This window comes from Choristoneura fumiferana, chromosome 15 (assembly GCF_025370935.1).
Source record: "Choristoneura fumiferana chromosome 15, NRCan_CFum_1, whole genome shotgun sequence".
Classification (NCBI taxonomy): Eukaryota; Metazoa; Arthropoda; class Insecta; order Lepidoptera; family Tortricidae; genus Choristoneura; species Choristoneura fumiferana.
In genome coordinates this window covers 6,920,374-6,941,886 of record NC_133486.1, presented here as the reverse complement: position 1 = coordinate 6,941,886, position 21,513 = coordinate 6,920,374, and the positions used below count along the sequence as shown (strand labels likewise).

At 38.0% G+C, this 21,513-nt stretch overlaps 1 protein-coding gene across 1 annotated transcript in view; it reads right to left on the bottom strand.

Annotated features, from left to right (window-relative positions):
- Positions 1–5,694: 5,694 nt before the first annotated feature.
- Positions 5,695–21,513, bottom strand: part of Capa (cardio acceleratory peptide capability) — a 28,118-nt gene continuing 12,299 nt past the window's right edge. Inside the window, exons 3-5 of the mRNA XM_074098599.1 lie at positions 10,237–10,347; positions 7,604–7,831; positions 5,695–6,479 (exon numbers count right to left, since the gene is read on the bottom strand). Coding sequence (XP_073954700.1) covers positions 6,394–6,479; positions 7,604–7,831; positions 10,237–10,347 — 425 coding nt within the window. The 3' untranslated portion in view covers positions 5,695–6,393. The remainder of the gene's footprint in view (positions 6,480–7,603; positions 7,832–10,236; positions 10,348–21,513) is intronic.

The following is a 21,513-nucleotide window of genomic DNA, read 5'->3' as shown; positions in this document are numbered from 1 at the left end:
AGACGGGATATTTTGGGATCTCGATGGATAATGTATTGAATTATTAGTAACTAAATAAAAACTTTCTGCTACGTTTAGTCCGCCATTGAATAATAAATTTATAGCATCGTTATATCCGCTCTAACTCTGGCCCCACAGAGTAGCGCCCACCTCTCATGCTTCAGTTTAAACAGTATTATTTACCCGATGCTGTTACAAATCGTTTGTTTATGTAGCATGAGCACTTTATTTGCCCACCGGTCGAATGTTACACAATTTGTATAAATAGGTTTTATGTTACGAAATTTATTGGGTCCATATCTACGTTATATTAACAAAAGACACAGACGTTACAGATTTCATTTATCGCCATCCCGTGGGAACTATGAAATTTTCCGGGACGAAAACAATCCTATGACCTTTCCAATTAAGGTCTCAACCTATCTTAAATACCAGTTTCATGTAAATCGGTTGAGCAGTTTCAGCGTGAAGAGATAACAGACAGTAAAGTAAATTTGTCATCAGCCAGAAGATGTCCACTGTGTTGTACAAAAGCTTCCACCTTAGAACGCCACAATGCACTACAACTCGCCTCTTTGTTGTCAGTCCACTTGGTGGAAAGCTTGGCAACGCTTCTTCTTCCAGTTAGTTGTCGCCACTCTACGACTTTTTCTCTCCCAACGGTTATCCTCTTCGCCCCGTGGCGCGAAATATTGGCACCCGAGCATAGCGAGGGTGCCAATATTTCGAGTGCGATATTGGTGGTTTTCCCGGGCGGTCTTATCGCTAAAAAGCGATCTCTTCCAGACAACCAATTTCTGAGCAATTAATAAATATGAACAGACTAATGTAGGTGGCAGAGATAACAGACAGGAGAAACGTAGAATTAATAGACAATAAATATGATAATTTCACGAAATAACAACCGCTGAGCTTAGAGTCATTAAGTTTGGTATATAGGTAGCTGGACTTCTAGAATAACACTTAGGTTACTTTTTATCCCGATATTCCCACGGGATAGGGATAAAATCTTGAAATTTCAACCGCTGGGTTTAGAGTCTTGAAATTTTGGACAGTTGGTCTTAACACAACCTCAATGAAAATCACGATATAAATTTTGGGATTTCCCAGGGGATTTTTGTAAAATCCCGGAATTTCAATTAAAAAAATAATAACAATAAAATCATTTATTGCCACAGAAAATAAGACAGGTTACACAATCAAATAAAAAAAACATAAGCAGGTGGCAATGGGCTCGGGCTCAGCATAAGCTGCTAGCAAAGGAAACTTGCAGCGCTGATTTTCAGCCTGCACCCGTCCCACACCCACAGCGTAACAAGTTTACTATAGAGCCGGGTAAGGCTGCATTGTTGCAATTGTAACTACCAGATCGAATAGTTTACGCGTGCGAAGCAGTGGGTAAACTCTAGTTGTTAAATAAACAAATTTGACAGGTAACATTGACGTTATTACCTTAAAGTTAACGGAAATCAAAAATAACACGGCGGATAGTTATTTTCTTAAAATAAAAATATCATATTCTATTGCTGTAAGTTGACTCAAACAGTTGATTAAAAATACAGTTGGCCTCTTCTTACATTCATCTACAGGTCTGTAAACAGAAGGAACGGAAAATCATAATCATCTTATTTGCCCAGGATAGCCGCGGGCGGCGGGATTTTATTATATTTTCTCTTCATAATATTAGTCCCTATAGTTATGGGCAACACACACAGAGAGCGGGCGCGGGTCGTGCGCGGGCCCGCGACGGGCGTATTTGCATGGCAGTATATGGACGCCTTCACTCACACAGAACGCGGGCGCGGGTCGGGCGCGGGACGGGTCGTGCGCGGGCCCGCGCCCGTCGCCCGTCGTCACAAACAGCGCGCGGGCCGAGCGCAGTTACCAACTCTCAAAAATATTTTTTCCTTAAGCTTTAGTTAAAAACCCCTAAAACTCGATTTTAATGAAAATTTGTACTTTAAAATTGAATATTTCGCAAACAAATCACTGAATCGAAAACTCGTCTTAGTAACTCCCTATTGTTTTTAATTTAAAAGACCCCACACTATAGGGTTGGATGAGAAAAAAAAAACCTACTTTACGTCTATGGGAGGTACACAAAAAAAAATTTTTTTTTTAAGTTTTTCATTGTACCATTTTGTCGGAATAGTTTTCATATCCGTGCAAAATTACAGCTTTCTAGCATTGATAGTCCCTGAGCAAAGCCGCGGACGAACAGACGGACAGACAGATATGGCGAAACTATAAGGGTTTCGTTTTTGCCATTTTGGCTACAGAACCCTAAAAACCGTATTCATGCGCAGTAGCTAGTTCATTTTGGCGAGAATAAAATCTAAGTATTTTATTTTTTTAATTTATTGGTACTTACTACAGAAAAATCTGATATTTTTTTCCATTGACTAGTATAAGCTTATTCCTGTCGATAAAAAAACAGCCACTTTTAAAAATTTTATCCATCGCCCATCATTACATAAATTGGATTTAATTAAGTAAGTAAATAAAGTTTGACCTTGGTGCGCAAGCGCGTTGGTCGTTTTCCACATATATCTCCCGGCACTGTATAATTCTGTGTCGAGTCGACAAAAATGTCGTATCTATTGGTTCTAGAACTGTTTTAATTTGTACTCCAAAAATCGCCAGCAAACCATTTTTGTCGTCAAAACTTTTTTGCGGTCGCTAAGATTTAAGCAAAAGTCGTCACTTCTAGGGACTAAGTCACTAAACTGGCAACATTGATAGCCGCTGCGGGCCCGCGCCCGCTCTCTGTGTGAATACAACGAACCGCGCGGCTCACGCGGCGGACACGACCCGACCCACGCCCGCTTTCTGTGTGTGTTGCCCTTTAAGCCTTGTGGGTTGCGAAAGAAATGAACTGAAAAAGAATAAATTCTATCTTTATTATATTTTTGATGATTTATTTTCCCACCTAAATACCCACCCATTTCACCGTATTAAGCCATGACCGTAATAGGAACGTGTCAGGAACGGATCAAGGTTGTGTTTGCTTTGAAGCAGAGTTTAAAAGAAGTTTTTCTGCCGGCCGCGCGGCCGCGTTAGGTATTCGTTTGGGATATTGCTGTCTTTATCGCTCGTGACATAAGCGCTCGCTGCCGTTCCCCCATGCCTTCCGCAACGATGTCCGTAATTTATATCGAGATAGCTGTAGGCTTTTCAAGATTTGGGCGGTTGAATTTTGGGTTTCGTTGTCGTCATATTTTACGAAAAGTATAGCACCGAAATCAATGATATTTTACAATCAAAATATTCATTATATTTTCTATGCCTGTGAGTTTTTCGATTTTTGTAAAAATGCTTTATTAGTCTGTAATTCTCGTGCAAAGTTGACATGTTTTTTTGGTCGACTTTTGAGAAACCCTTGAACTTCAATTCGATTGCCAGGTCGAATGATTTACACGAACGAATCCGCTAGTAAAGGCTAGTGATTCTCTAATATTACGCCAGAAACGTAAAGCTAAAGAGAACTTTGTATCCAACCACAAAATACTGTCGTACTTTTTTCATTTCTATTTATCTTTTACAGGTCCTCAACGCCTCGCTTTGTCCTTATTTGCATTGTTGGCTTCGCTGTGAAATAAAAAATGAATGTTTGACGTAAATAGAGGGGTGTTATAAGTTTGACCGCTATGTGTGTCTGTGTGTGTCTGTCTGCGGCACCGTAGCTCTTAAACCAAATTAGTTTTAAATATTATTCATTATAAATATGTATGTTAGTCTGTAAGGTATTTATTGTATGGGCCAAGTTGCCCGAAATAAATGAATTTATTATATTATTATTATATTAAACGGGTAGACCGATTTCAAAGCGGATTTTTTTTAAAGCAGGTTTTCTAGGGATGGTTCTTAGACATATTTTTAACCCCTGACGTAAAAAGAGGGATGTTTTAAGTTTCACGTCAATGTCTGTCTGTGGCATCGTAGCTCCCGAACGGATGGACCGATTTCGATGCGGTTTTTAGGTTTCTCTAGTCAACTAGGAACCCTTATAGTTTCGCCATGTCTGTCCGTCTGTCTGTCTGTCTGTCCGTCCGCGGCTAAACTCAGAGACCGTTAGTACTAGAAAACTGTAATTTGGCATGAATATACATATCAGTAAAATAAAATAAAAAATATAAATTTTTTTTAGGGTACCTCCCATAGACGTAAAGTGGGGGCGATTTTATTTCTCGACTAACCCTATAGTGTGGAGTATCATTGGATAGGTCTATTCAGTGATCTGCTTGCGAAATATTACAATTTTTCATTAAAATTTGGTATGCAATTAGATGAATCTCTGGAATTCCACATAAGCTACTTTTTAAACGACTTCAAAAAAGGAGGAGGTTATCAATTCGGTTGTATTTTTAGAAAGAAAGAAAGAAAATAATTTATTTATAACAGCAATGACACAACCACATTTTATGAACCGATTTGAATTTTTGGTCCCATAAGCACCAAATCAGGATCTGATGATTAGATCTTAAGGAAATCGAGGGAACTCTTCAAATATTGTACGGACACCTATGGTGAATGGTATATATATATATAAAGCAACTCGTGCATTTGCTCTTGAAAATCATCATTTGGTGATGTGGAACTAATGATGAAGACCACAGTTGACCATCGGAGTTAGTACTCAATAACAAGTATTTCATGGGTTGAATTTCAATTACTTTATCACAGTTGCTAAGCAATTTATGCTCCTTGTAATGCATATGGTAAAATGGAACGGGGGTGCAGCACCAGGACTCCTCTATAATGAACCTCTCTGCATCGGAAAAAGCAATCTTTCGTAAAAGGTGACGAGCAGTTGACATTAAACTATTGTATCTTAGATTAGGTACTTAAACTAAAAATCGTCAAAAAATATAACAAAAAATTGAATCGACTAAAAAAAATAAAGAAAATAATTTTCTACCAGTCTGAAGTCGGTGCCTCTAGTCATCTACCTCACCTAGATACTATACATTGGACTTCAATCACTCCTGCTGGCTCGTGCTGAGGCACCGACTTCAAACTGGTAGAAAATTATTTTCATAGTTTTTTGTAGTCGATTCAATTTTTTGTTATAAAAAAAAACATAACCACTGGGTTTAGATGCAGGTCTTGTTTTGTATGCGATGCTAGAGTCTTGTGTAAACCGCGATGCAATTTATGGGAATGAGGGCTATCGTTTTTTGTCTTTCTAGATGGCGCCACTGTTGCGTGAGGTTTTTAAGTGTGGCTTTTAAAGTCTGTTATTATGGGCGTGAAGACAAAGTTTAGATTAAAATCATATTTATTACACATTAAAACCGTACCATAAAAATATCGAGCAACCACAGTGTTGCGTAGTCCTGTTTTGTTCGGAGAAAAAGGGAGGACAAAAGTTTCCGAAAGACAAAACTGTCTCAAAACACAGATATTCATAGCCCCGTAACGCATAATTGCCATAATTAATTTCAGGTAATGCAAAATATTCACAAAATTATTCTAATTATAAATAAACCCGCGTAGCTCACCCAAAAACTATGAGATTTGACATTTCGGAGACCTCACGCTACACTAGCGCCTCTAGTGGCGAATTCATACGCGATAGCCCTCATTCCCACGGAATATTCTGCGACAGCATGTCAATTCAAATGCTAGATCTAATGATCAATACGAGCGAAACTGCGGATAAAGGCTGTATCAAATAAAACCAACTTTGCGCGTAGTAGCGTCACTTTTATTGTTTCAATAAACTGGCGCATATAAACAACTATTTTATTTATTAAATATGAACAACAAATTATACGTCGAAGCAGTTCCATGGATTACTACAATAAACCCATCCAGCCTTCGAAACCCCTTCGACTCTTAACCTAACTATTATAAAATTATCATTAATTAAATATTAATTATACATAAGCAAATACATTTAAGTCACAATAATTTTGACGGCCTCGTTTCGTTTCGTATACTTTTAGCTTTGATGAAAATAAAATAGCGAAAGGTACCTGCATGATCCACAACTACATGCACGTACACTCACACAACTGTGATTATTTTTAACGTTATACGCTCTCGAACGATAGAGACAAACCGATTTGTTTTGACAGTAACGCGAGCGAGACAAACGTGTTCTACTGTCGTGCGTCATCGGAGTGCTTCGGAACGAATCGTATTGCTCCTCAAAATGGCGATCAAAAAGTACTATTTGTAGTGAATGTAGAAATGTTATAAGAAAGTTTTGTGTGGTGAAAAAAGATTATAACAGGTTGGTTTTTTCTGCGTCACCTATCTTCCGCTATTTTGTTTTTATCAAAGTCTTTTAATAAATAATTTTTCCAAGCGCTTGAGGTGTAACTACAGTTCATTGCTTAAAATTAAAATCTGTTTCAGTCAGTGACGTGGAGGCTTGTGATTGGTAGCTTATTGATTTGCTTGCCTCTTCTTTCTGTCTTCGTTTAATTCGGGGTCAATGTGCTCTGGTTCGCTGTGTTCGCCGACTGGGTAGTCTAAAAAAATATTAAAATGTTACTTAAGTATAAAAACCTCCGCGACTGAGCTTCTTTTTTAAAGCTTTTTTATAAATGAATAAATAAAATTATAATTTAAAAAATCAAAAACCCGCCTGCAAAATATACCTTACAGTTGATAAGGTAAAATGAACTGAAAAGATCGAAACTTAAGACGAAAAAATTAAAATAATCAAAAGCTAACAGAATCGAATGAAAAAAATCGATACCAGACCATGTCCATGGTAGTCCTTCAAAAATGAAATGCAGGCGGAGGCATGAGATTGAGTGATAGGTAACAAATGCATGCCTCCGCCTGCATTTCATAACATTGCATTGAATTTTGAAGGACTAACATGGACATGTGTTAAGTAAACCGTTTGTGTTTGGTTTTGTATCGATTTTTTAAACTTTACATTAAACTGAAATAAATAGATAAAATATCGATATATCGGTACTCTATCGACTATACAACTCACATTGATATATATCGATATAATTGTATTTATGAATACTTTGGTAACATAGTGAATGGAGCGTTGCACACCTTTATGTATAGCCAGAAAATCTCCAAAAGAGCTCGTCTGGCTGTGCATAGAGGGGTGCTGGTACCAACACTCATGTATGGTAGTGAAAGTTGGGTGTGGCAGAAAAGGCATCAGAGTAGAATAAATGCGGTAGAAATGAGAGCATTAAGAAGTATGTTAGGTGTGAAATTGAATGACAGAATTAGAAATAGTGCGATAAGGGAACGCCGTGGTGTAAATGAAGGTATAGTCACACGGATTGAGAAAGGGATGCTTGGATGGTTTGAGCATGTTGAGAGAATAAATGAAAACAGATTGATTAGGCAGATCTATAGGAAGAGCGTGAATGGGAACGTTGGGAGAGGAAGGCCTAGAGAACGTACCACGATCAAATCGGGGACGTTCTGAAGAAAGGTCGGGTCAGGAGTACTCTAAACCGACGTGCATGCATGAAAAGATTGATGAATGTAGAGGAAGCGAGAGTTGTATGCCAGAATCGTAGTAAGTGGAAGGATGTAGTCTCTGCCTACCCCGTTGGGAAAGAGGCGTGATTTAATGTATGTATGTAAATACTTTGCATCCCTAATTGTCACAAACCTTCTTCGCTCTTGTAAGCCCGTCCAAGTCTGGGGCCGAACCACATGCCTGTGGTGTCAGGTCCAGTGCTCTCTTGGGTCTCTTGGGTCTTGGACCTCTTAGGTCCAAGGTGCCGGCGGAACAGGATGTCCTCGATCCGGAGCATGGGCTGGTTGGGGTGCTCCCGCGGCTCGCTGCGGCCCACGCGTGGGAAGGCGTAGAGCTGGCGCTTCTCTGATGGTTTGTATTCTGTAGGATAGTAAATGCCATTAAGATAAGGGTCTCTGTCACAACTATCTAATAATGTACAGTCACCAGCATTAATATCTGCCACAGCGGAGCGTGCGAAAATATCTGACACGTCCTTCCGCCCCTAGAAATAGAGTCGTATCAGATATTTATGCACGCTTGTTGTGTCAGATATTGGTGCTGGTGACTGTACCTAAGTAACTTATTATAGAGTCGTGAAATAGGTCTTAAATCTAGGTGAGAAATCGAGTATGACACTATCGACGGTTGAAAGGTTAATTGATCTAAGCGACATTTTTAAGACATTGAATTATTTAAATATGTGTTCAGAATCATTGTTTTTTCCGTCCTTTGAGCCGTGTTTCAATGTTTGTTTCTATGCGCGTGTGCAAAATTATCTAATATTTAAGATAAATTAGATAATAAGTTTTTTATATTGTACGTCCAAAATGGACAAACTTTTGAGATTTATTTATATCTTGTGACCACCCTAGTATGTACACAGTTATACAATAAAGTTTTTTTTTTTTCAATTTCAAGTATTTCACAAAGATAGCACTTACATCTATTAGCTTTTCAACCATTGATATGTACAGTCAAGTTCATAAACTAGTGAGCAAAATTTTAATCAAAAATATCTGAACACGACTTTATTGTTAACGGCGTAGAAGCGTGTTCAGATATATTTAATCAAACTTTTGCTCACAAGTTTATGAACTCTACTGTACTTTTTTCTACTCGTAATATTGTGAAAGACATATAAAAATAGATCTGTGATATTTTAATACTGTTAATTGTTTTTTGATGCCTACCTAAGTACATACTTAGTTGGGAACTAAATGTTGTGTTTGTAGTATTTGTAGTGTTTGTATTTTATCTGTCGTGTTGTGTACTAACGCATCAGAACGGTATCGGTTTCATACATTTTATACGACAGATAGATGTAAATGCGGCTTTAAGTCACCGCTTAAAGCTAGATTTTTCCAACTTTCCCCCAATAGGAGTTTGTCATTTATCTCTCTAAATACAGTCGAGCAAACTGGTTACCTGATTATTGTACCCAGGGTGGAACCATTTAATAGGTATCTTATCAATTTCACTTATCTTCATTAACAAATTTATGGGATAACAACATGACATTTTACGTAGCACTAAAGTTTCCATAATTCAGTTCGTTCGACTGTACAATTACAATCCATACACATACATTTTAAACATCACCTTTCATGTAGAAATAGCTTTATGTAATGAAGGTAGATAATAATCCGAGACGGGGACTCCTGGATTTCTTATTGGCTATAACCGTTCACTTTAACGAGATATCAGAGTGCAAGACACTAAATGTATCCTATTTCTGTACGGCTTTTTACTCTCTTTGTTACCGTAGAGTAGTCTATGGTTAGAGTGAAGCCAGACAAGCGTGATTTTTTGAGTTGCGTGCGAGTGTATTTTTGATCGCGTAATTTCTGCTTCTTTACAAGCTTTTATTTAGTTTTACCTGTCCCGTTGTATCTGTCTGTCTGTAGTCAAATCTTGCAAGTTAAATTCGACCAACTTTCAGTAGTCGGATGACTTGAAATTTGGCATACTTATGTAAATTGTTTGACAATACAATAATCTGGTAGTGACATCCTGGTAGTCCGGCCAGGACCGTCTCCGCAGGACGGAACTCTTCAACGGTTAGTGGCATCGACTTGAAATTTGGTATAAGTACAAATGTAGTTTGGTGACAATGCAAGTAAAGTTGACAAAAAGTACAATGAGCAAAAAGCTTTTATAAAAAATGAAATTTTTACCAAAAACTTATTACAAAGTCCAGTTTGTGCCACACAGCGACACAGAAAAAGTTGTGCTCATTGTAGGAAACTTAAATTATGCGACCGAAAATACCCTCGTCTGGCTTCACCCTTGAGCAAAGTTTAGACTTGCAAGAAAAATCGTGGAAGTTGCATTACATTGCGAGGCCGTAAAGTCAACAAGTTTGTAGTGGTCAATCGAGCGCCGCAATGTAATGCAACTTGCACGATTTTTCTTGCAAGTCTAAACTCGGCTTTACAGCCAACCGCCCAAAGCCCATTTAGATTTCCGTAACCAAAGTAGGTAAAGTATATCCACATTGTATCACGTTCTTTGTGTTTTCTGGTTCTGTTACTAAGGCTTAATTAGCACGATATTTTTCAACGTCCATTACAAAAACCCTTCAAACAACCCACGTTGAAAAGAAATAAAGAAGAAAGAAAACATTGAGATTCACACGATATCGCTTTGAAAACACGGCTCTTCTTTATCGAGCACGGTTAGACTGACGATGTAAGTAAAAATAGCGGCGACGTCGGATTTCAACGCGACGCTTTATACTTACAAGCTCTCCTGTGAATGTAAAGGCTTTCTTGCACTGTTCTTACCTAAGTAAAAGTCGTTGAGTGGCACCTGCCAGGTCTGGGCGGAGGCGCGGCCCACCCGTGGGAACGGGTACAGGTTCAGGATGCCGTCCCGCCGCAGCTTCGCACTCGTCTCTGTAAACATCAACATATCAGAGCCCAATTGCATAACAAAGTATAAGTGATAGAGTTTAGCAAGCTACCAATAAAACAGTAAGATTTCTGTAACACTATTGAATATATTTAGCTGGTAGTTCTATTTACTTGACATACCCAACTGACATAACAGAAAATCTTCTAAACAAACCATAGATGAAACTAAATACTACAAACCTCTTTCATGTAAAATTACAATCCTAACACTCCCACTAATTTTACATCAAGTAAATAAAACATATTGACAATGTATTCTTCTAATGAAAAACAACAATAAAATATAAGGTAAAACACAATCCAGTTAGGTATGGACAAAACTGACCTCCCACTATTTAATTAGACCCATTCGTCGTTAAACATAAAACTCGGTTTCTATTAATAGAGAACTTTTGACAAGGAAGTGCTTTTGTTAAAAAATCTGCCAACTGGCTAGAGCTTTCAATGTATTCTACTGTCAATGTTCCTTGCTCAACCTTTTCTCTAATAAACTTGTACCTTACATCAATGTGTTTTGATCTCTGGTGATATACCGGATTGCAAATTAATCGTATAGCGGCTTGATTATCTACAAAAAGCTTTATAGAATTTTGGGGCTCTCCTAACTCATACAAGAACTGCTTGAGCCATAGGAGTTCCTTTGTGGCATCGCAAGCAGCCATGAACTCAGCTTCCATAGTGGATAACGCAATGGTTTGCTGCTTACGGCTTGTCCAAGTGATTGGTCCATTATTCATTAAAAACAAATAACCGGTTGTTGACTTCCTTGACTCTACGTCACTAGCATAATCAGAATCTGAGTAACCCACTAGATCAGCATTTCCTTTATACTCTATTCCAAAATGTCTTGTTCCAATTAAATACTGAATTATTTGCTTAACTGCTTTCACGTGATTAGAGTTCGGGTTATTAACATACCGGCAAACTAAATTTACGGCATACGAGATATCTGGTCGTGAGACTAAAGCCAAAAACAGCAAAGAACCTACTGCCTCCCTGTAAGGAAAACTGACAGACTCTTTCTCTTCTCCATCTGAGCTTTTCAATACAACATTGCAATCTATAGGCGTAGAGCAAGCACTAGCACCAGACATATTGAACTTTTTTATAATCTGGTCTATATAATTTGTTTGACTCACACGGATAGACTTTTCAGTTCTCCTTATCTCTAATCCAACATAGCAATTCAAGTCTAGAACTTTTATATCAAAAGTTGTTTTAAGTGACTTAATAACAAAATCAAGGGTATCATTATTTGAAGCAAATATCAGCCGTCATCTACGTAAAGTATTAACAACACCCTTTCATTATTAAGACGACTGCTGAATACACAACTATCTGAGTCCAGTTGTAAAAACCCGAATGATTTCAGAAAGCTGGTGAACTTAATGTTCCAACACCGAGGCGCTTGTTTGAGTCCATACAAAGATTTATTAAGTTTGCACACTTTACCAGCTTCAGCATACACTCCTTTTGGAATCTCCATCACAATATCTTCTTCGAGGTCTCCATACAGGAATGCTGTCTTTACATCGAATTGTACTATTTCGTAATTATATTTGGCAGCCATGCTTAATAACATTCTGATTGAATCATATCTAGTTGTTGGCGCAAATGTCTCAGAATAGTCAATGTCCTTAACTTGACTAAACCCTCTAGCACACAGTCGTGCTTTATATTTCTCGACTTTACCGTCTTTATTCTTCTTAATTTTAAAAATCCACTTTGACGTAATTGCTTTTTTATCAGTTTTGTCTATGATAGTCCACGTATTATTTTCTTCATGAGCTTTAAGCTCTTCTTTGATTGCTGCTAACCATTTGTCAGACTCTTTGCATTTTATCGCCTCGTCATAAGTGGGCGGTTCGTAGGACTCAATCAAATTAGCCTCATAATTTATGGGCCTTCTAGGTCGTAGAGTCATTGTAGGAACGCCTGGCGCGTCACGTACTGCTTGAGGAGGTTCATAATTCAAGTCACTTTCATCACTGCTTCTTAAACTCTCATAACTAGTGTCACCTTCCTCTTGTGACTGTGGGCTTGACGGCTCTTCTAAAGTTGGATTTTGCTCTGAGGTCTTATCACAAGAAGATTCACCAAACTCAATTGTAACAGGTTCCTTACTGAAAGAAACATCAGTAGTTTCGTCAAAAGTTACATCGCGAGAAATTCTTACTTTATTTGTGTCAGGGTCAAACATTCTATAGTTTTGATTTTCATAACCTACTAAAATCATCTTTTGGCTTTTCTTCTCCCATTTTGTTCTACATGCGTCTGGAATATGAACATAACCAATTGATCCAAATATTTTCAGATGTTGTAAATTTGGTTTTTCACTCGACCAGATTTCAACTGGTGATATATTCGGGGTCTGGCTAGAAGATGTCCTGTTCAACAGATACACCGCACAACCCACGGCTTCTGCCCACAGATTCATGGGCAAACTGCGTCCATAAAGCATTGTACGAGCACTTTCAACAATCGTGCGTAATTCTCTCTCTGCCCGTCCATTTTGCTGAGGTGTGTACGGTGCAGTACACTCGTGCACAATTCCATTTTGATTAAGAAATTCTTTAAAATTATTATTGACATACTCTGTGCCATTATCAGAGTGTAAGATGCCTATGTTATGACCAAATTTGTTAAGTACAATAGCGTTAAATGTTTTAAAATGATCCAACACCTCAGTTTTGTGCCTCATGAAGCAAACATACAAGTAACTCGAAGCTGCATCTTTAAAAAGGACAAAATATCTCATACCTTGCACCGAAGACTCACTCATAGGCCCGCAGACATCGCTGTAGACCAGGTCTCCCGGGCCGAGCTCACCTCGATGAGAACTACGGAATGGAATACGGGTTTGCTTTCCATACATGCAAGCTTCACAAACAAATTTGTCTAAATCATTCTCGTTGCACTGAAGCTGTCCATTTTTAATCATATTTCTTATTTCTTTCACATTTAAGTGTCCAAGTCTTTCATGCCAAACCTTCAAACTTCCTTCTGAGGCTTGAACTGTATTACAACTTGCACTGATAACTGTTTTAAAATTCATTTCATAAAGATTATTCGACTTTTGAGTTGCAGTTAAAACTATTTCATCGTCTTTATAGATCAGTGCAGATATGTCTTTCTTCAGTATTACAAAACCTAAACGCATGGCGGCTCCTTCAGAGAATAAGTTCCTGCGAAGTTCTGGTATATACAAAACTTCTTTTAAAATATTAGTCTCCCATTGTCCATTAAGACATTTCTTTATCAGCACTGTGCCAATGCCTTTTACTTTAAGTTCGAGTTGATTCCCTAATTTCACCATTCTGTTGCAACCACTGCTATATTCTTGCAGATGCAGGAAGAAATCCTTTCTATAGGTCATGTGTACAGATGCTCCACTATCTAGTAACCAAACATCATCATTACAATCAGTGGCAGCACAGGCATTCTCAACTACATGGAATGCTACCATGTTACTCTTGTTGTCTTGATTGGAATTGAAAGGTCTTGGTCCTGGTTTCCTTGCACGACAATCTCTAGCAAAATGGCCGCGCTTATTGCAATTATAGCAGACAAAGCGTTGACGAGTATTCGCAGCGTCATCATGACTCTGTTTCTGTTTCTCCTGGGCCGTCACAAGGGCCACTTCGTTTTGTTCTTCAGCTGTCAGACTGGCTTCTTCATCCATGAGTCGAGCAGTGAGGTTGTGAATTGTTTGCTGAGTTTTCTCAAGCGACATCCACGCCTGTCTTAGGGAGCGGTACTTTGACGGTAAAGTACTAATAATTTTAGTAATAATAGCAGTCTCGCAATTTTCAATTAGCGCAATTTGTCTGTAATCCATTGCAGACGTTATAATAAACATCGCCGCGCCGTCATTTTTCTTCCACTCTTCAATTTCTTTCGTATCTTTCGGTTTCTCCATACTAATGTCTATACCCTTTGCTCGTAATGCGCATTTAATTTGGAACCTCCACTGACGAAAATTATTTCCATCAAAGCGCTCTACATTCATTTTTAATCCTGAAACTTCCATTTTCACCATTGACAGGAAAAAAAAAATCACTTCATATTTCACTTTATTTTATACCGAGATAAATATACTTCACTGCTCTTTACTAGTTTTATTGATGCTGGGCCCCATAACCTGATAGAGTTTAGCAAGCTACCAATAAAACAGTAAGATTTCTGTAACACTATTGAATATATTTAGCTGGTAGTTCTATTTACTTGACATACCCAACTGACATAACAGAAAATCTTCTAAACAAACCATAGATGAAACTAAATACTACAAACCTCTTTCATGTAAAATTACAATCCTAACAATAAGTAACAAAGTATTACAGTAAAGTAAGTTTGAGTCAGTTTTGTGTGACTTTCCGTAATTTCACTCTTCTGTGGCCCGGCGGAAGACTAGTGCTGATTTTCAACCAGCGAACTAAGTATTGTATTTCTTCTAACCTGTGTATGTGTCACGCTGTTATAAATACATTATTTCCTCACTTTCTTTAAATAGTATTAGCGATTTTCTATGGAAATTTACTATTTTTTTATACAACACAAGGAGCAATCGAGCAGACGAACCACCTAATGGGAAGTGGTCATCGTCGCCCATGGACATAAGCATCACAACAGGGTGCTACATATACGTTGCACCCCTGAGGACCGAGATGTAACGCTTTTTAATGTTATTTTCCACCGGCGAGGCGAGGCGAGACGAGAATTGATATTTGTATGGCGGCGCGAGCTAGCGCCCGCGGCGGCTCGCGGCGGGCGCCTAAGAATGCATACACAAATTTCAATTCTCGTCTCGCCTCGCCGGTGGAAAGTCACCATTATAATTCTAGACATTTCACCAGCTGTCTTACCCTCCACACCGGGACACAATAGTGCAAGCACTACTGCTTAGCGGCAAGAATAGCGGGTAAGATGGTGGTAGCGATCCGGACGGACCTTGCACGAGGTCCTACCACCCGCAAACTAATACATCATCATCCTGGCCTATATACGTCCCACTGCTGGGCAAATGCCTCCTCTCAGAATGAGGGCTTGGGCCGTTGTTCCCACGCGGGCCCAGTGCGGATCGGGAACTTCACACACACCATTGAATTTGTAGGTTTGTGCAGGTTTCCTCACGATGTTTTCCTTCATCGTAAAGCTCGTGGTAAATTTCAAATGTAATTTCGCACATGAAACTCGAAAAACTCAGAGGTGCGAGCCGGGGTTTGAACCCACGATCCTCTGCTTGAGAGGCCATAGGTCAAACCACTAGGCCACCACGGCCTAATACTAATACTATTAGCTTATACTTATGCTTATGCAATAGGGCCCAGATGTCTGCTTATACACTACCGTCATTTATTCAAAGATTCACTCGCAAATACAGGTCGTGGAGCAACGAATGAGCATCAAACATAGGTACTTTTATCAAATGATCACATTAGGATACGACTAAAGGTATTATATATGCCTTAGTTTGTATTGTACAGCAACAAAAAAAAAACGAAATGAATGGAGATTATGGTCACCCTTCTCTTTCAATCTTTATTTTAATGTTGATTGACTTTGACGTAATGTAACATTGTTTTCAAAAAGGTTGGAGATTAAAAAGTAGGGTGACAATAATTTTAAGTTAAAACTTTTTAAACTATAAATGAGTACCCATAAGACATCAGTATTTAAATTAAAGCATAAACTGAGTCAGAAAATAATAGTTGGAATCACGACTCCGAAATCACCTGTAGAATACCATAAAGGTGCTGATAAAGTTGAGCATTCACTTGTAATAGGTAAGCATTCGAGATACAGGTAAAAATCTCACAAAATAAACAGTACCACTACCATGACTTTACAGTGACCGTACTCGATAGCGGCGGCATAAATTATTTGTAGAGGCGCTCTACAATTCTCCATACAAATAATTTACGCCGACGCTATCGAGTACGGTCACTGTAAACTCATGGTAGTGGTACAGGAGCGTTTTAGTAAGAATTCTATCGAGCACTCAAGTGAAACTACGGTAAATTCACTTCGACCTTTTTGCTGAGCATCTGTCCGATATCATCGTGAATAATATTTTTGACGATTATTTAACTAGAGCGTTCTCTGAAATGATCGTGTGAATGTTAGTAGCAATGTTTGGCTCTATGCTTAGCTCTATTGTTCAGCTCAACAAGTTTGAAAACGGCGACCGCTCTGTATTCTGTTATATACAAGGGAATGCTCAATCAGCACCTTTCGATCCGGCAACCGAATTAAAATTTCGGGATTTCTGTGAATTCCCGCGGTAATTCTCAAAACTTACTTTATTTTAATTTACTTTAAGGAGGAAATAGGAAATACGGCCAGCCTTCTGGGCACCTTGCCCATTGACGGCGATTTAGGCTAAATCTACCTATAGTTTAAGTTTTATTATGTTTGTTTTTGTTTTTTCTGTTGTAAATAAAATTTCTTTAAGGTGTGTTCTTTGCCTTTTTGCAGTATATTGTTCTAGCAATATCAATAGTAAATGTCATTGTTTAGCCACAAAGATATCAAGCGTGCTTGGTAGTTCAGCAGTATAGTATTGTACTAGAAAACTACTACTACTAGTAAAGAAAAGTAAAAAAGGCAAAGGATTACGAGCATAGCTCGGTCGCCCAGTTACTGCGTTTTATATCTATACCTACCTACAAGGTATTACCTGCGACTCCGTCCGCATAGAATTTGTTTATCGCTATCCCGCAGGAAAACTACCCTAAGTCCTTCCTTCTACCGAATTTCATCTAAATTTAAGTTTAAACGTGATACTTAAGGCATCAAACAAACAGACTTACAAACTATCACTTTTGTAAAATTAGTGGAATTAGTGGCAAAGTAGTATTTATAGTGGGATACTTAGTTGATTAATGTTGTAAGTTTGTACTCGTATCGATTTATTCGTAATGTAATTTTCAATTTATCATTCAGTTCAATTGAGTTACAACGAACCGATTGATTAAAAATCGTGTCTCGATGAAAGGGCAAATTACCAGCTGAGGCAAAAGGTAGAATTAGATTTCAGGTTCGAGAAAAGAATTAAAAATTAACAAAGCAACTTTAGTTGTATATAATCACTTTAAAAATTCAATATTCTGTCTTTAATTGCATTTGATTTTAATTAGGTAAATGCCTGTTTTCCCCATAATCAAAAATTATCTATTTTGTGACTTACTTTTAAGCCAATTATTTAAAAATAAATAATTAATTATAATAAAATAAATATTTAAGGGGGGCTCCCATACAACAAACTTCATATTTTGCCGTTTTTTGCTAATGTCTAATGTTGTATAGATAATGGTACGGAACCCTTCGTGCACCAGTCTGACTCGCATTTGGCTAGTTTTTTTTTCATGTGGCACACTAAAAAAAGAACAAACTTCTAAGTCAATGCAATCAAAATTAAAAAATATATTTCCATAAAAATTCCAGAACCCAAATTGACAGTAAAAGTGACCAATTACATTACCGAAATCTCTTTGATGTTCCACCTAGTTATCTAAGCTGGTTTTCTGGTTAGAATAAACCGTTACGGATAAAGGTCACAGCTCATTAGACCCACCCGGCACCCGACCAGCACCGCCTCGACTTTCGGCGTTCACTCGTTGTCGACAGGTGGTCCACGGGTGGACGCCCCATGGACAACGAGTGGAACTGAAAACTGTGGAAAGCTGCACTGTAGATTTGTGTTGTGTAAATTTACGACTAATTCATCATCATCACTCCAGCTTATATATGACCCACTGCTGGGCACAGGCCTCCACTCAGAAATAGAGTGCGTGTACAGTGCGGTTTGGGAACTTCACACACATCGTTAAATTACTTCGCAGGTGTGTGCAAGTTTCCCTTATTTTTCTTCACCGTACAGCTCGTGGTAAATTTCACATGTAGTTTCGCACATGAATTTAGAAAAATTCAGACCTGTGAGCCGGGGTTTGAACCCAGTATCCTCTGCTTGAGAGGCCATAAATCAAACCACTAGGCCACCACGGCTTTTAACGACTAAACAAATGCTATTGTTTCTTCTCATCAACAATCTTAACACAAAATCTGACGTATATGTCGGATACCCGATATTTTCCATACACCCTTATCATCCGGCTGGCGGTTTGGCCCGAAGCAAATTCATTATGGCAACCACAAATTGACTGACAAACGTTCGTCCCTGCTATAAATACAACAAAGCCACCCGATAAATATCAATGAGTTTCTCAGCTAAAGTTTGCGTCGAAGGCTAGAGATTGTAAAGCGTTCGATGCAGATGTTTTTGTAAATACTGTCATATACGGAATACATCATCATCGCCTCAGACTATAAGTAAAAGAGGTCCCTTTGTGGGGCACAGGTTTCCTCTTAGAAACGGCTTGGTCCGTAGTTCCTACGCCGGCCCACTGCGGATTGGGAACTGCACACACCGTTAATTTCTACCCCGGTGGGTGCATGTTTCCTCACGATGTTTCCCTTCACCGCAAAGCTTCAAATGTAATTCCGCACTTGAATTTCGAAAAACTCAGAGGTGCGAGCCGGGGTTTTGAACCCGCGACCCTCTGCTTGAGAGGCGATAGGTCAAACCACTAGGCCACCACGGCTTTTTTTCAGAGGTGCGAGCCGGGTTTTTGTATATAGTTATAGTTTTAATTATTTACTCTTACGAGATAAGTCCATAAAAGTGAATACGCTGAATCTAGATTTCCTTTAGATGATAAAAATACGTATTCAAACATCGACATAATAGTGCCGTATGGTACATAGATGTCGATGTATTCAAATTAAAATAAGTGGATAAGTTGAGTTGGCGTGCGCGGCGCCCTATAGTACCACCAGCCAAATAAGTAGTCTATCAATTTTTAAACAAGTACCTATCAAATGAATATGTCGCTAAAGTCGAACTTTCAAGTTGACAGCCACGTCTATTGGCATTATAGGTTTTTGACGTGCAAACGATTATCAACCTTAGGGTGGTACATATTTGGCTGATGGTACCTGAAGTCGGCACTGCCTAATGTCCAACGGTGGCCTAATAATATGATGATAATAATAATGAAGATGTCATATCATCTTAAAAGCTTACTTGTTTCATAAAGCAGACACTGTACTAGAATCAAAATTAACTTATAACTTACAAGTCATTATGAAAATACCAAAGCTAAAGTTCAGTTAACAGTTGAGTAACCACAAACAAACACTAATTAACCGGTAGTTAACGCGTCAGTAACTTTAATCTATGGAACTACTTTAATATAAAGTTTAAACTTAAATTGACCTCAAATAGTTTCGTTTATTGCCTTTGATACATTTTAAAGTAAAGCCTGGAGTTTTTAATTAATTTGGTAAGGACCTTGCTCACGTTTAATTTTTATTGTGGGTAAAGTAAGACTGAATATAGAGGTAGTTAAGTAATTGAGTTATTAGAATTATAAAGATAAAATTAAGTGTTTGTAGACTGGACATATACAAACATGCGTGTAAAAATACTTTAATGTTATTACTGTAGAATAGTTTTTTTTTAATTTTTTTTATTGTAGAATAGCAACATTTTTAGTTTTAAGAAAAACATAGGTTTTAGACAAACCAATTTCCCTGTTTTAATAATGATAATAATTAATAAGTAATTTCGGTATAAACGCAATTATTTATTTACACAAACCTACAGAACTTCAACGCCAGTCCCTCAGTTCAAATCGTAGGAGGGTTTTCACAGAGGCTAAATATCGCTAGATGGCGTTAGTATCGAGAGATCCGTTTGACGTCTGCTCGTGATTGGTTAAAATAAATACTAACACCATATAGCGATATTTCGCCTCTGTGAAAACCCTCATTTAAACAAATGTATGTCTATGTTTTTAATGTAGACGTAAGTGTGACGTCACACGGAACTTTAAGCGGCGATACACATACGAGTATGCCCATAATTGTTTAATTGGCGTAAGAAAACAACACGTCCATTATTGAAAGTTTCTAATGAGGGCTATCGCGAATGAATTCGCCGCTAGAGGCGCTAGTGTAGCGTGAGGTCTCCGAAATGTCAAATCTCATAGTTTTTGGGTGAGCTACGCGGGTTTATTTAGAATTAGAATAATTTTGTGAATATTTTGCAATATCTGTAATTAATTATGGCAAATATGCGTTCCGGGGCAATGAATGTCTGTGTTTTGAGACAGTTTTGTCTTTCGGAAACATTTGTCCTCCCTTTTTTCCGAACAAAACGGGGACTATGCAACACTGTGGCATGCTCGATATTTAAATGGTACGGTTTTAAGGTGTATTAAATATGATTTTAATCTAAACTTTGTTTCCACGCACTTAATAACAGACTTTCAAAACCATACTTAAAAACCTCACGCAACAGTGCGCCATCTAGTGAGACAAAAAACGATAGCCCTCATTCAAGTTGAAGACCTTTGTTATTTTGGAAAACTATCTATCTATTACTATCACACACAAACAGACCATAGAATGAGGGCTACCGTTTTCGCATGGTTTTCGCACTCACCAGTTGGCGCCACTGTAGACAAAGGTCCTGCCTGAAGTATTGGCTGGGTGCGAAGTACTAGGTGGGGGTAATGAAATCTATCGCAGCGCTAATAGTGGCCAAAAGTAGAAATAATGTAGGCTCTGTCATCTGCCATACTCAAATGAATCTGTCATTAACAAAGCAATTTGTGTACCCAGACTGAACTGCCTAATTTTAGTAATAGATTTTTGTCTTCTTGAATTATTGAACACAGTCCCTGTTTTGTTCTTAATTTCTTTACACAGCCCGGATATGTCCAGCCGATACCAACAATTTTCCTTTTGAAACGGTTTGTGGTTGAAATTTTATATTGAGTAAGTAATACGCACAAAACCGGTCGTCAAAATATTACGTATTTTGATCTGAAAACGATATTTAATTTATTACTAGCGATACAAGAATAATTATAATAATTATGGTTACTATTATTTAAATAAACCATTAAAGTAGCTTTATCTTTACAGTTTACAATAAAAGCACGACTAAACATTCTGACAACTAAAACTCTGACATAACCAAAATAAAACACACTTTTTGAATAAATTTTACTTATCTTATTTAATTTTAATGACTAAAGATGAATTCACAGCCCTTTGTCCACCTAAATCACGGTATTACAG